The 15,000-nt window shown below is 33.0% G+C and overlaps 1 protein-coding gene across 1 annotated transcript in view; it reads left to right on the top strand.

The window, feature by feature from the left end:
* LOC106869541 (uncharacterized) overlaps positions 1–15,000 on the top strand; it is a 502,813-nt gene that overhangs the window by 9,358 nt on the left and 478,455 nt on the right. Inside the window, exon 2 of the mRNA XM_089360195.1 lies at positions 2,365–2,651. Coding sequence (XP_089216321.1) covers positions 2,390–2,651 — 262 coding nt within the window. The 5' untranslated portion in view covers positions 2,365–2,389. The remainder of the gene's footprint in view (positions 1–2,364; positions 2,652–15,000) is intronic.

The raw sequence follows: 15,000 nt of genomic DNA, 5'->3' as shown, positions 1-15,000 counted from the left end.
CTATATCCCAAAAATTTTAAGTAATGTGGAACTGAGTCAAACCATTATTCAATGCATATAATTTCAACTAGATATGTTGAGTGCTTATTTACTGACTCATGTCTGTGTGCACACATGCATGCGTGCGTGTGTGTGTGTGTGTGTGTGTGTGTGCATGTGTGTATGTGTGAGTGTGTGTGTGTGTATGTGTATGCGCATGCATGCACGTGCATGTGTGTGTACTTATACATAAATAGACATACTTATATATATATACCCAATCCTATCTTAAATGTATTGCATTGCATTATTATGACATGATAGACTGAGAGAATATATTTATCAGAAGCATCAGATGATAGTTGAAAGATAGCATATTGCAATATCTTAGATATGTAATGTGACACAGCACGGTGTGTTCTGTGAAAACTGCTGGTTTTGAAATAACTGAAGCAGAAATAAACCAATATATGAGGTGAAATATATATCAGATGAGGGAACTGTAAAAAGAATTGTGACAGCTGGAATGATGCTGTACTACCTACCTGTCCAATCAAAACATATGTAAGCATTTACATGGAATATGAAGAATGTAATGATAATGACCATGTTGATTTTGCTACTGATAGTTATTTTCTTTTGTAATACACAATTTAACTTTTTAGTAAGCATATTGAAGAGAGGCATTCTAACCAGTGTGGAATAATTATGACAGAGTGCATACCTGTGCTGGGACTGAGATTTTATAAGGGTGTACATATATCAAATTTTCCACACTCGTTTTGTCATTGCAATTGAAATGAACGTCAGTAGGCTAAAATTTACAGTCAGTTTTGAGGAAAACAAATTTTTTTTACCCCGTTGTTCAAGAAATACAAATTGATTATTTTTAAATAGTTTAATAACCAAAATTAACCATACATTATATTGAGGTGTACTTGATGGTAAGATTGTTATCAATCCGAGAATTGTTGTTTTGGCAAGTATGCAGATCAATAATTCTACAATAAATGAACTTGAGGAATGTAGAAGATACATGTTGGAGCTTTTTATGATGCACATGATTTTGCAATCTACAATACAATGAAGCAATATTAATGTGGTCACTCAACCTACTAAAAATAACAACTAAATCTTTCTTGAATAGCATCCAACAATCTTAAAGGAGGAAATGATGCATTAATTAATGAATTTCTACATACGCTTAAAAAGATAGTAATGGTTATGGCCAGAGTGCTTTTGAAAATCGTCCAGCTTGTTCGGAGCTGATCAGTCACTAAACCACCACCGCCGCCACTGCCACCGCCACTTCTGCTGTCACCACCACCACCACTTCTACCACCACCGCCGCCATCATTAACGATTATGACAACAACAACAACAATATCAACAGTACTCAGTTCACAGGTTATTTATGAGATATATCAATCTGGAATCTGATTTGATTATATTCTGTTTGGAAAGATTTGCAAGCAAAGCCAATCTCACCAAGAATTAACCCCCTCAACATAGAATAATTTGGGCTTGATAATTTTATACCTATTCTTTCAACTAAAAAAAAAGTAAGAAATATTTATATAGTTTTATCATAAATGCTTAAAATATTGGAAGAATTTACAAGTGTTCAGATAGAAAATGTTTTGAATGCTAGAAAGTGCTCATAAAGAAGTTATTTTGCCGTTTTGCAAAAGAGAAACATATGTATGGTGTTGTAGAAGTTCAATCTATTTTTCTTTTACACAATTTCAAAGGTGTCTATGCTGCCAGTTAGTTTACAATATTTGAATTTCTTCTAGAATTGTTACTTTAACATGTCTTCTAAGATCTATCTATGAGTTATGGTGAGTTATTTAATTGTGGTTCATCATAGAAATGTATAGCTTGTATTAGTAGCACTCAATAGTTACTCCATGAGTTAAAATAATGAATAATTTGTAAAATAATGTAAAAGGTTACAGGTAAAAAGGTATTTTTTCTCTCATGTTGGTATTTTCTCTTCATAGTAATTGTTTCAAGCAGGGGCACAAGGCCAGAAATTTGATGGCAGGAATTTTGTCAGTTAAATCAATGACATTACTTGATTGGTATTTTATTTTGTCAACCCCGGAGTGATGAAAGGTAAAGTTGACTTCAGTGGGATTTGAACTCAGAATATAAGGATCTGGAACCAACATTGCATGCTATTTTTTCAATGCTTGAGCAGTTTTGCTAATCCACAGCTCCTTTTCTGTTTACAATAATAAATGAACATCTGATTTGTTCTTATTTGATTGTATATCATCATAATAAGAAGTATGTTATTTGAAACAAATGTTAAAAGAAATGATTGACATGAGTTATAAATTTGTTATTTAATTCACATTCTATATTGTTTTTTGTTTTCAGCTCTCCAAGCTGCATATCTGTCAGCATGCCTGGAAAGGCTGAAGTTATTCTTGGTGGGTCCAAGCGATTTGAATGCCAAGTTGTTGGCAATCCCAGGCCTTCAATAAGATGGTTCAAGGATGGTATTGATATAACCAACAAAACACGTTACAATTTTGAATATGATGAAGATGGAATTATTTCAATGTACATTGAAAATGTTTTGCAGTCAGATGGTGGATTTTACCGTTGCCGAGCAGAAAACACTCAAGGAGTTGCAACAACTGCTGCATATCTTCATATCATACGTAAATATTACTTTTTAAATATATTATCTCCTCTACTGAAGGAATACAAAGTTAAATCTTGTTTGTAAATTTAAAAATTTTCAATTTTGTTTAAAATTTTAATTTTTTCTTTATTTTAAAGATTTTGTCTAATTGGTTCTATCAGGGAAAAACAGTTGTAGGAAAGGAATGAGAATTACATTTTTTAACATAGTAAATAATTATTCTGTTAAAATTGTTTCACAAAAATTTGTTAAATGGTCATGAAAAAAATGTTGCTATTTTTTGAGGAATCAGTTTAAGGGCCCTTTAAGAATTTCTTTATCAGACTGAAAATTCTGCATATCGTCATCTGGTAGAGTTTAGTGGCTGAATAACATGTGATCACTAGTTTTAGGGATGTAAGCAGAGGATTACTTTCAGAGCTTGGTGATTCTATTTAATATTATTATGATACCAGCTTCCAGCATCTTGCGAGTTTCCTCAATGATTAACGTTTAATTGATTCTTGACTGCAACTATACATCTGTTATGTTGCTTCCTGAGGCTTCTGATGATGATCTCATCATTGTCATCATCATCATCATAGTCTAATTCCTCACTTTAGACCTACCTGGTTTGGTAAGAGTAAAACCCATTTGTAGAGCTATTTTGATGACACAGATACAAAAGCCACATTACTACAAGCATGGTAAGAATAGATACACAAATGGAGGAAAACTATAATATCTGCTTCGAAACTGGTTCAGTTGCTCCTTGCTAATTACTCAGTCTGAAAATCTCTCTTGCTTGTGATAACCTAAAAAATAATCTATCACTTCAAATTTCTCATAACTTCTTGAGCTTTTTATGCATTGAAAAATTCTAGAAGTTCATCTTGCTCTCTAGAATACTTATAGTGGATGAAATTGATATTCATAACTCTTTATCTCCAACTCATTACACTCATTCTGATAATTTTCTCTATTTTCTACACTTTTGGAGCCCCCCCACCATCCCTTAAGAAAAACCCCATCATTCCAATGCTAGTTTTCTATGAAATGCTATGGAGTTGTTCTTCAAAGAACAAAGTTGGCAACATCTAGAAAACTATAGCCATAAATATTACTTGTGTATTCTTAGACTCTAGTTACTATATGAGCAAGCAGATGAACAAAGCAGCAACGAACATTTTTGTCTCCTTCCTTGTCAACAAACTTATGCACTTCTCCAACTATAATCATATTTTCTTTCCTTCCTTATTTCCAATAAGCTTCATTAATTTTACTCTTGGTACTTTTTTCTGATGGTTCTGGAGTTTTATTTTTGTTATCAATACCATCATACCAGTACTCTTAAATCTCATAAGTTCCTATAAGAAAATCTTAAAACTCTCTCACATCACAGGGATCTACCTAAAACAAAATAACTGCACCTCTTTTTCTAAAGAAAGTGAATGTCTCATTATTACTTAGCTGATCTTATTACTAACCTCATTATCGAATGATATATTGTCAAACATCAAAGATCTTTTTCTGTTATCAGTAACTGCTTGTAAAGAATGATTAATTAGCAAAACATTTAATTTGATAAGTCAAAATAATCACTTGGGTCAGAAGCTTCTTAATAAGATTTATGCATTCTTTGCAGCCAAAATGTCTGCAAGAACGTTTTATTTGAGTTTCTTTTCAGAGCACCTAACTATTTTAACTTTCATTATTGAAAGTTAATATTTGTTTTTCTAATACATATAGTTCTTCCTATATCTGTTAATGTGCATTCTTTTTAAACAAAAATGCTTGATCACATCCATAAAAATGCCATGATTATTCTTAATGATCTGCCCATGTGTATATAACACATATATAACTTGCCCTTACATGTTACATTTATTCTTTTACTCTTATGACAACTAATTTCCCCCTGCCATGGCTACTGGTTGCACTCTACAGTATCAATCTTTCAACTTATTTTTATTAGTGATGTCAAGATGCCAAAGATTCAGGGATTGTCAATAACAACCATGCTATTCAGTTTAGCAGTATTAAAAACCTACCAGGAAATAATTTACTTCAGAGTGGTCTGTCAGAAATCTCAGTTTTGAGCTAGAGGATGATAAGTAGGATTAAGCATCAAATAATGAAGCTGTCTGCTTAGGTGTTCAGGTCCCTAACTGTGGTAGAAGGGAAATATTTTTCACTTGTTCCCTCTGGTAGATAGCAATCCTTCTGAATAAGTATTACTTACAAAATATGATAAATGAAATATTTAATTAGCAATATTTATTTCGTAAAGTACTATCTACTTTGTTAAGATTGTAAGAGTGCTACTAAAAGAAAAACAACACAATTCTGCTACTAGGTGTTATAAAAATTTTAATTAATGTCTATTATAGTTACATAAGTTCATCTAAAAAAAGATTTTATAGCTATGCATCAAATAAACTTGTGTGTGAAACCAGTTTATATGATGGGAGATAAACGCAATTAACAGAGTTTAAAGTACTTTGGAATATAAAGCCACTTTTAGCAAAGTTTATAGTTGGAATGTTTGAAAGAAATTTTGAGTTGCTATAATGTTGGTCTTTGAATGAAGTAAGCATTGAAATCATGTAGTGTAATATAAGATATAACAAATGTTTAATTGAAAGCACAAACTAAAAGAAAATTACTAGATTTTCCTCTAACATTTTTAACATAGCAAAGAAAAGAAAAGATAAAAAAATGATAATGAGAATCTATCTAATTATTTATCTAATTTTTAATCTGCTTATAAACTATGAACAGATTTTTTCCTTTAAAAGTTATTCTTAAAATTAAAGACAAATACAATACTTATCTCTATATACATTTAGTTTACTGCTGTAAGGAATGGGAAGATAGCATTAATCAACAAGTGTGTCATTAGACAGCTGTATTCTTTTCTGATAAGTCTCACTTTGTCCTGCAATCAAACCTAGACTTAGGTCTATATCAATGTTGCATGTGAGAAATGATTTATTATTATTTTGAGTCTATTAAATTTTTCCACCTTTTTTCTGCAATCTTGTGCATTCTCTCTGTAATTTTTCAAATCATACAAATAATAATCTCTTAATATAATAATGAGTGTAATGTTTTTATATATTTGTATATATATATTTGTCCAAAATCACGAAGAACAGAGTAGGAGAAAGAGTAGTATAAGTGAATGGAGAGGAGAGAAAATAGTAATTCAGTGAAGGAGAAGTAGTGAGAGTAAAGCCCTGACTCGGAGGCAGTGAGAGAAAGTAATAGCAATGAGAGAAAGGAAGTAGTAAAGAGCGCATCGTGTGTCTTCTGTTCTTCTCTGTCACAACATATGAATGAGAAAGAAAGGGGTGATAGATGAATAATGAAGGAAGGGATGAACAAAAATCAGTGTTTCAACTCTGTGTGAGTATATGTGTGTGTATGTAAAAGGGAGGTAGGTGAATGTTTGTGTGTGTGTGTGCAATGGAGATTTGATGAACGTTCAATGCTGAAAAGAAAAGTCCAACAGCATTTCAACTCTGTTTGAGTATATGTGTGTATGTGTGCGCGTACAAGAGAAGTATGTGAATGTATGTGAACATTGACAAGTGTATTAATTTGATTTACCCTCCATATCTTCTGCTATAATAGTACTCTTGTGTATTTTTCCATCACAACATATGAAATAGAAAGGAAGGGGTGATAGATGAATAAGGAAGGAAGAGGTAATGGCAAACTTGATACTAGGATGATGGAAGTTCTATGGTGAAAAAAAATCTGACAGCGTTTCAACTCTGAGTATATGCGTGTGTTAATAAAAGGGAATCATGTGTATGTGTATGTGTGTGTGTGCAATGGAAGTGGGATAGTGAACATTCAATGCTGAAAAGAAAAATCAAACAGCATTTCAACTCTATGTGAGTATATGTGTGTATGTGTGTGCATGTACAAAGGAAGTGAATGTTTGTATCTGTGATTATTATGTACCTTATTTATATATAAAATACTACAATTAGCCATCACTTTTGATGGCACAGGGTCAACTAGTATTACAATAATGCACAAGCTATCAGGTGATTAATTGTTTGGGCTGCTCAATGATTACAGGAATTCCATATTATATCCCTATTTCGTTTTGGTGTCTCTTGCAAGGTGAAGTCCAGCACACACCATGTGGACACCAGTCTCTTTGGCTGGTTCCATCTTGCATTAATTGAATATTTTACAATTTTTTCCTTCCACAAATGGTGCAGGTGTGGCTGTGTGGTAAGAAGCTTGCTTCCCAACCACATCGTCCCAGGTTCAGTCCCATTGCTTGGCACCTTGGGCAAGTGTCTACTTCCTAAGCTCAGGCCAACCAAAACCTTGGGAATGAATCTGGTAGATGGAAACTGAAAGAAGCCCATTGTATATATGTGTATGTGTGTGTGTGTGTGTGTGTGTCTTTGTGTTTGTCTCCCCATCACCACTTGACAACTGGTGTTGGTGTGTTTACATCCCTGTAACTTAGGCAGTTCAGCAAAAAAGACCAACAGAATAACTACCATGCTTAATAACGAAGTACTGGGGTCAAGTCATTTGACTAAAAATTCAAGGTGGTGCTCCAGCAAGACCACAGTCTAATGACTAAAGCAAGTAAAAGATAAAAGATAAACATATGAATAGATTTATAAAAACATCTTCATGAATGGTGGGTGTTATGAAACTTTTTTTCAGTTTTGTTGACCTCACTATGGTTTATGATATAGCTTGTTAAAATAGATATATAATTTAGTATTTGACAAGGATCACACACATCTTATTAGTATCCTAATAAGGAATAGACACTTCTTTGCAATGCATCACAAAATGGTCAGCCTCAGGATAGCATTCTGACTTCATTGCTGGTCAACATCAACTCAAATGCTAAGCTATAAAAGATGATAATACTGAATGTTTTTACCTATACCACTGTTTTACACCTACTATATTAAATGGAAATTTCTATGATAGACCACAGTAAGTGCTGCTTTAAAGAATCAAAGCTATTACTATAAAAGTTATCATTTAATTGTTGATCTTACGAAAAACAAAGTTTCTGCATTCCATGTATGAAACAAAAAAAAGGAAATGAATAAAAAATGAAATATTTTATGATTTGGATGGAAAGTGATACTTAAATAATCTAAGGGCCAAATGATTGCAGAATAAATATTCTAAAAAAAACCCCCAAAAAACAGCAACTTCCCAGCAGAATGGAAGTCCTCAAAATCTCTTAATAACAGAATTGACTTCATGCTACTCAACTACAAATATGTGTACTAATGCAATCAGCTACATAGAAGACTCATCTGTACTTTCATAGTTATCTAAGTATTGATTGAATCTTCAACAATTTTACACATACTATCCTCCATCTTGATTTCAACAATATGGTTCAATAACATCATCATCATCATTATCAACATCTAAAGTTTATTTTCCATGCTGACATGGCTTGACAGGCACTAGCAAGGCTAGGAGCCACACCAGAATCCATGGTCTGTTTTGGCTTGGTTTCTATGGCTGGATGTCCTTCCTAATGCCAACCACTTTACAGAGTGTACTGGGTGCTTTTTAAAGTGGCACCATCATGAGTGCTTTTTATGTGGCATCATCACTAGTGTTTTTTTTTACATGGTACCAGCACCCACACCAATGCTTTTTATGTGGTACTTTGGATTTAGGATCTTAATTCTGTTGTGGTGGGCAGCTCTTCCTGAGTTCAGAAGTGTGCCACATATCTCAGTCCTCTGTTATCTCTTTCATACAGTTTAACTGCTTTTTGCTATAGGCACAAGGTTTGAAATTCTGTGGGAAGGGGTTAGTCTTTTATATACTAAGTAAATGTATTCATATAAACATGAGGTATGCAACATGTGTGTGTGTGTGTATTTCTGTGTGTACATGCATATATACACAGCAGCCTTTGTACAGTTACCATCTACAAAATTTTATTCTGAAGGTATTGATCAATCCAAGACATTGCCCTAGGTCTCGTGCAGTGGGATCCAAGCTAGAACAAAGTGATTGCAAAGCAAACTAACCATACAGCCATACATGTGTGTGTGTGTGTGTGTGTGTGTGTAAGTGTTTGCATGTGAGTAGTCCTTGAGTTTGCTGCCACTCCCCATGAAAAATACAACATAATACATATATGAAGTGACACTTCACAAAAATGCCATTATTGAATAATGGTTGACACCAGGAAAGGCATTTGACTACAGAATATTTCCTTAAGAAGTCATGTCCAATGACATTATGGAAACTATACATAAAATCAATAATGATGATGATGATGATAATGATATATATATATATATATATATATATATATATATATATATGTATATATAAGGAGAGAGAGAGAGAGAGGGGGGGTATTGATATTTGTATAAAGCTTTGAAGTAATGTTTTGATTGTTAAACAATAATTAAGTTTATCAGTATCTTGATAGTTACTATTTAGCTAATGATTTACTAAATTAGGGGCATCGTAACACTAAAATCCTCTCTCTTGTCATTAACATTCTAAATAGAATATGATTGATGTTTTCTTGTATGGCCTTATAAGAAATGATCAAATAAGAATGGGCTTGTTAAACTCTGTTAAATAACTAATTAAATGTGCTTCTTAAACTCTGCTAGATAACTATTTAAATAGTTATCTAACATCTCAGTATGGACATAATTTTAATTGTATCAATAAATTTAGATAACATTGTCTCTTATTGAAACAAATCATTATACTTTGTTTTGTTAAAAACAGAGTAAAATAGTTATTTAATAATAATTCATTATATTCTGATATGGTTGCATTTGTCAATTAGCTTGATGCTACTCCATTACAGTTGAATTCATAGTGGCTCATCTCAAAACTATGATGTAGTCAGATGAAAATGCTTTCCCATCCTATGAATTATTAAATTACCAGAGAGTTACTATGGAAAACATTTCCCTCTATAGAGTGCAAATGATCTAACAATGATCTCATCATGATGTCACCAGATCTTGTTCCATTATACTGTACAGTTAGAGTTAATGTTAGAAAAATGTTTGACTGTGAAATGGTACAACAAAGTTATTTAACTTCATCCAAAGGATCAAATTTATTGACAAAATCAAATATCTTTCAAGGTTCACTTAAACTAGTAACAGAAAACCTCCACTGTTTTATACAACTATCCCCCATAATATGTGTATGTGTGTGTGTGTGTGTGTGTGTGTGTGTGTGTGTGTGTGTGTGTGTGTGTGTGTGTGTGTGTGTGTGTGTGTGTGTAAAACAAGGGAACAAAACATAATCATCATTATCGTGGACATAGGTTGGTCAGTGAAATATCATTTGATTTTCAAACTCTGTTCTCTTTGCCATGATTTGGAGCTTAGGAAAGTTTATTCATCAGAAGCTTAGTAGGGATTGTTGTAGTTATGGCAATGAAATTTTTTCCCCAAATTTTTGTAGAATTTCTAAGCGCCTTCTAAATCACACATTAAATCACACTTGGTGAATGGTACAGTTGTAGGATGAATCATGTGAAACATTTTCAAGCTGCTATGTACCAAGATACATCTGAGTTATCTTCAAACAAAGCCATGAGGCTCTTCATGTCATTTAATCATTATGCTCTGGTTAAAGACCAACTGGAGATACAGTTTTGAAGTTTTCATAAGATTCAGGCAGCTCAACATTCTAACTTTCTGTCTCCTTACACCATTTGGAGCTAACTTTTCATCAATGTTTGGTTGTCTGATCTGATTTTAGCATTGCAGTATCTCTGATGATATGATAGCTAAATAAGAAGATGATCTTTGTATAGAAATTTATTGGTGTCCTCAAAATGTTAATTTCATTTTAGCTGAGGATGTCAGATTATTTGTAGAAAAATGGTAACACAGCACTGGTAATATAAATGGCACCATACCATGCATGAGAAAATTAAAACTTGTATCAAGATAATACTGAATTGTCCATAGTAATAACAACAACAATAATAATAATAATAATAATAATAATGATGATGATGACGATGACGATGACGACGACGACGATGATGACGACGACAACAACAATGAACTTATTGCATATAGTGCTCAAGTGCACTACAACTCATCAGAAAAGGTAGTCAAAAGTGCATGTACAGTACACAAAATAATGCACAAAAAGCAGGCAAGTGAACAGTGAATGAGTCATAACAAAAGGAACATCAGGTGTAATGTTAGTGAATTTCAGGAAGAATGGAAGTCTTGAAGGTTGTAGTGTTCCAACAGCTAACAACTGATGTGGGTAGTTTATTCCCTGCTTCAGCAATTCTGGTCATAAAAAATATTTCTGAATGTCATGGGTACTGTGCTGTTTTCCAATTTTGAAAGCATGTACACAGGTGTTAGGTACATCTAATTCAAAAAGGTGCCCAAGGTTGTTGTTGAGTTGCAAAGCTGGCCTTCTCTTATGTTGCACATTGTAGGGATGTTTACTCAACATGATTGGGAAATTGGCCTCATGCTTGAAGCTATTCCAGCCAGGCCCTTTCTGAGGGTAGCCATAATGAAGGCACAAACTGTGAGTTACTAATTCATCATTGCTAATTTATCAGGTTAGGATATATATGCATTTGCCATGAACTCGACCATGCTTAGCAACAAAAAGTACCTATGTGATTCCCTTAAAGTGGCACATGTGCATGGCCTCACAAAAGTTATCTCATATGGTCATACTTTCCAGCTCTTTCAAATGATTGAAGATTGAACTGCTTTATGTTTGCACAACCTTTTAGAAATAATAGCTAAATCTCCCAGAACTCATGCCCCACCATCTTAAAATAGAAAGGGCACATTGGTTATTGTAGTACTAGATACATTATGCATTGAAATAAATGAGATGACCATGGTTAGAATTTATCAATCAGGGCAGTAAAGCTAAAAAGCAATAATATACTACTGAAGTGGAATTTTCATTATTAACATTGCATTACATAAAGTGTTATGTGTTCTTTAATAATGTGTTATTAGTTTAATTAAATTTGATCTTAATTTTTAGATGAAATTAACATTTGAATAATATCTAGAGCCAGAAACAAAAAAAAAATGAGTAAATTACATATTCACAATTCACTTCTTGGGACTTTTTGTACAGATCTGATTGAAAATTACATTAGGGAAAGTGACTAATAGGTGCTTAATGTGTAGAAAGCTACTATTGGATTTCAAAACAATACATAGTATGCATGTACCACTTCTAGTTGTACTTGATTCTTTAAAATACAGAACAGTGGTGCTATTTTGCAGGCATATATCACCCATGCTGGTATATATTCATGATGATGTTCAAAAACCAGTTGATTATCAAACAAAGTATGTGAATGAGTTTAACATTAACTCTTTTATTTAGTGAGAATTTATACCATTAGATATGGAGACATGCAACTTTGTACAGAAGAAATGAAGGCTTGTATGTTGTTTCACCAAACTTAGCTGAACACTTACAATTTACATTTTTGTTTATACATTTTAATTATCTGTATAGGTAGATCATGCACCAATGTCTTTAAAAAACTTGATGAAGCAAAGCAAAGTTATTCCTCTTAAAAATTAGCAAACTCTTTGCTCCTCCCTGTCATGAAAATACAGAAAAAAATACTTGATTATAGGTTCTCTTCAACAGAATTCTCTGGTTTAGAAACTTTATCATAAGTTATTTTATCTTATTGTTTCTTGATTGAGTTCTCTCATACCTCAGTTATCCACACTTCTTTATATAAACAATTAACTTGCTGTATCATCTAACCATACATATTCTAATGCAGATAACACCAATTTAGTCTTCTCTCTTAGATTTCTCATGCATGCATCATTTAAAAACAATCTCAATAACCTATCAAGTAAATACATCTTCCACAGTCAAAGCTTGTAAAATAAAGGGAACTTCACAACTTAATATCATTCAAAAGTATCAAAATACTAGCACTACATATTTTAAAGGGAAAGAAAAAGGAAAACAGAACTGTAATCTCAAAACTGATGAACCTCATGCAGTTAAAATCCTCATTCCAGCTAGATCTTACAATCTGCAATCAACTTCAGAAATAATATTTTCTAAAAAATATGACAGGGAATTGGTTGAGTCATTAGATTATTTGGATAGATTGTCTTCCAGTATTCCTTCTGGCTCTCTGCACTTCAAGTTTAAATACTGCTTAGACCAACTTTGTCTTTCATATTGGGTTGTTTCTCCTTTTCCCTCTCTTTCTCTTTTTGCAAGAACTGATTCATAGCCAGAGTTGGAGAGGGAGAGCTCTGCCAGTTCTGAAAATACCCAAGACACACCATATGGTATGACTGCACTTCTATGACTTCATCAAGGGTTGAGAAAACAAAGTATGACAAGGCATATTATTCCAAGGCAGTAACTTGATTCATTAGTGTGGGATAGAATGTTTTACTCTTTGCTCTCTGAATTTGAATTCTGTCATCCTTTTCTATGGGGGAGGGAAGGAGGAGGTATCTTGTGGGTGCTAATTATAAAAAAAGGGAACCAGTTGAGCATTAGAACTAGTTATTCTTTCTTCTCAATTTCTCTTCCTTTGTCATTCTATCTCTCCCTCAGAATTGGCTATGACGGGTTGCAGGTTGCAAAAAGCCATTTAATGTTTGTGATGTCAAAAAGGAAAGGAATCCCTATAGATGTGTGTAAATTTTCAGAAAGCTTGGAAAAGCTTCCATCATTACAAGGGTTGGTGGTGGCAGATGATGATGTATTCTTCATCTAACCAATAATGGTTCACGAATGCTGGATTTCTTTTTCAGGACAGAATATACAGAATATACAGCTATCTCTGTACACAACACAAATATGATCAACAGTAAGAATACTCTTCACATATTTGGCATAATACGCACATCATTCTGGATTTTAGCCAAGAAACAAGCTGACTGCCTGACTAGCAAACATTAGCTCGTTTAGTGTTGTGTTTCATTCTTTCCTGCTACTATGAGAGTTACCCCCCACCCTGCGTACTATCTTAACATAAGCTGATTTGATGTATACCCTTTTCTTTACCCAATATCTAAATTTTCTTTCCTGATTACTTATGGTATCAATCTCTCTTCTTTTGATACCTAATATCCGTCTTCCCCAAACAAAACAAGCACGAACTTTTGTTTATAATTTGTTTTCCCCCCCAAAAAACGTACCATTTACGAATATAAATGTAATTGGTTGCCTTATTATCTTCCAAGCTATTGAAATCCAGTAATATTAAACCTAGTAAATTGACTTCGTAAAGAACCATTCACTCAATTTGACATTTCAGCCAGTGCCTAATTGCATAAGCTGAACAACCTACAACTTCGAGCCTCACAATACGTAAAGGTTTCTAAATAATTTCACTAATGCAGTTGTTTGTTTTAATTGTTATATTTCTTAGAATCATTCTAGATCGAAACCTGGCGCTGCTATTTACTGAGGTGGTTGTAAACGAAAATTCATACTGTAAATTCTTGTTTCACAGCACGCTGTTTAAGGGTTAAGGGAAATAACTCCTTAATTTTCTTTTTTTAATATATATTCAAGGGAGACAAAATACTAATTAAAATAGTAAATAGTGATGGCGAAAGACATTTACATGCACTGAAAGCCTGTATAAAAGTTTCAATTGTCGGACTACGGCTGTTGCAGGGGCACTGTCTTCAATGGATTTTGTGATTTATATCGATTCCATTATTTTATCTGGTACTAATTTTCACGATCATATAAAGAAAAACAAATTCGAAGTGCGCATTATGTATGCATGTATGTAATTTTGAACGCGCGAACACACACACATACACACAAACAAACACAAAATTCGTAGAAGTTACAAATTAACCCAAGGACCGACAGTTTCGTGCCAGGCACTTATCTAAGAATATATATATCAATATGCATTTATGTATACAGACAAATATATATATATATATATATATATATATATATATATATATATATATATATATATATATATATATATATATATAAATTGTAAATGCAAACATAAAAACAAAAACACAAAGGATTCTGCGGTACACGTGTTTCAAGCTTTATATATATATATATATATATATATATATATATATATATTGTTGTGTCTGGGGAGAGTCCATTTTCTTTTTGTGCCCTATAATTTAACACACTCACCGTTAAAATTTCCACGTATTATCTTTATTTTCCTAAAATTTTCGTTGCGTCTTGCAACCTTTTCAATAGTCTTTTGACTCTGTCGGTTATTTACACTGCGTTCCTTTTTGTTTGTTTGTGCGCATGTGTGTTGGTCAGTGTTTGTGTGTGTGCCTATGTATGTATGTATGTATGTATATATGTATGTATGTATGCATGCATGTGTGTGTATG

The sequence above is a fragment of the Octopus bimaculoides genome, chromosome 1 (genome assembly GCF_046866305.1).
Source record: "Octopus bimaculoides isolate indiv1 chromosome 1, ASM4686630v1, whole genome shotgun sequence".
Taxonomy (NCBI): Eukaryota; Metazoa; Mollusca; class Cephalopoda; order Octopoda; family Octopodidae; genus Octopus; species Octopus bimaculoides.
The sequence above is the reverse complement of the archived record's forward strand: the minus strand, read 5'-3'. Positions and strand labels throughout refer to the sequence as shown.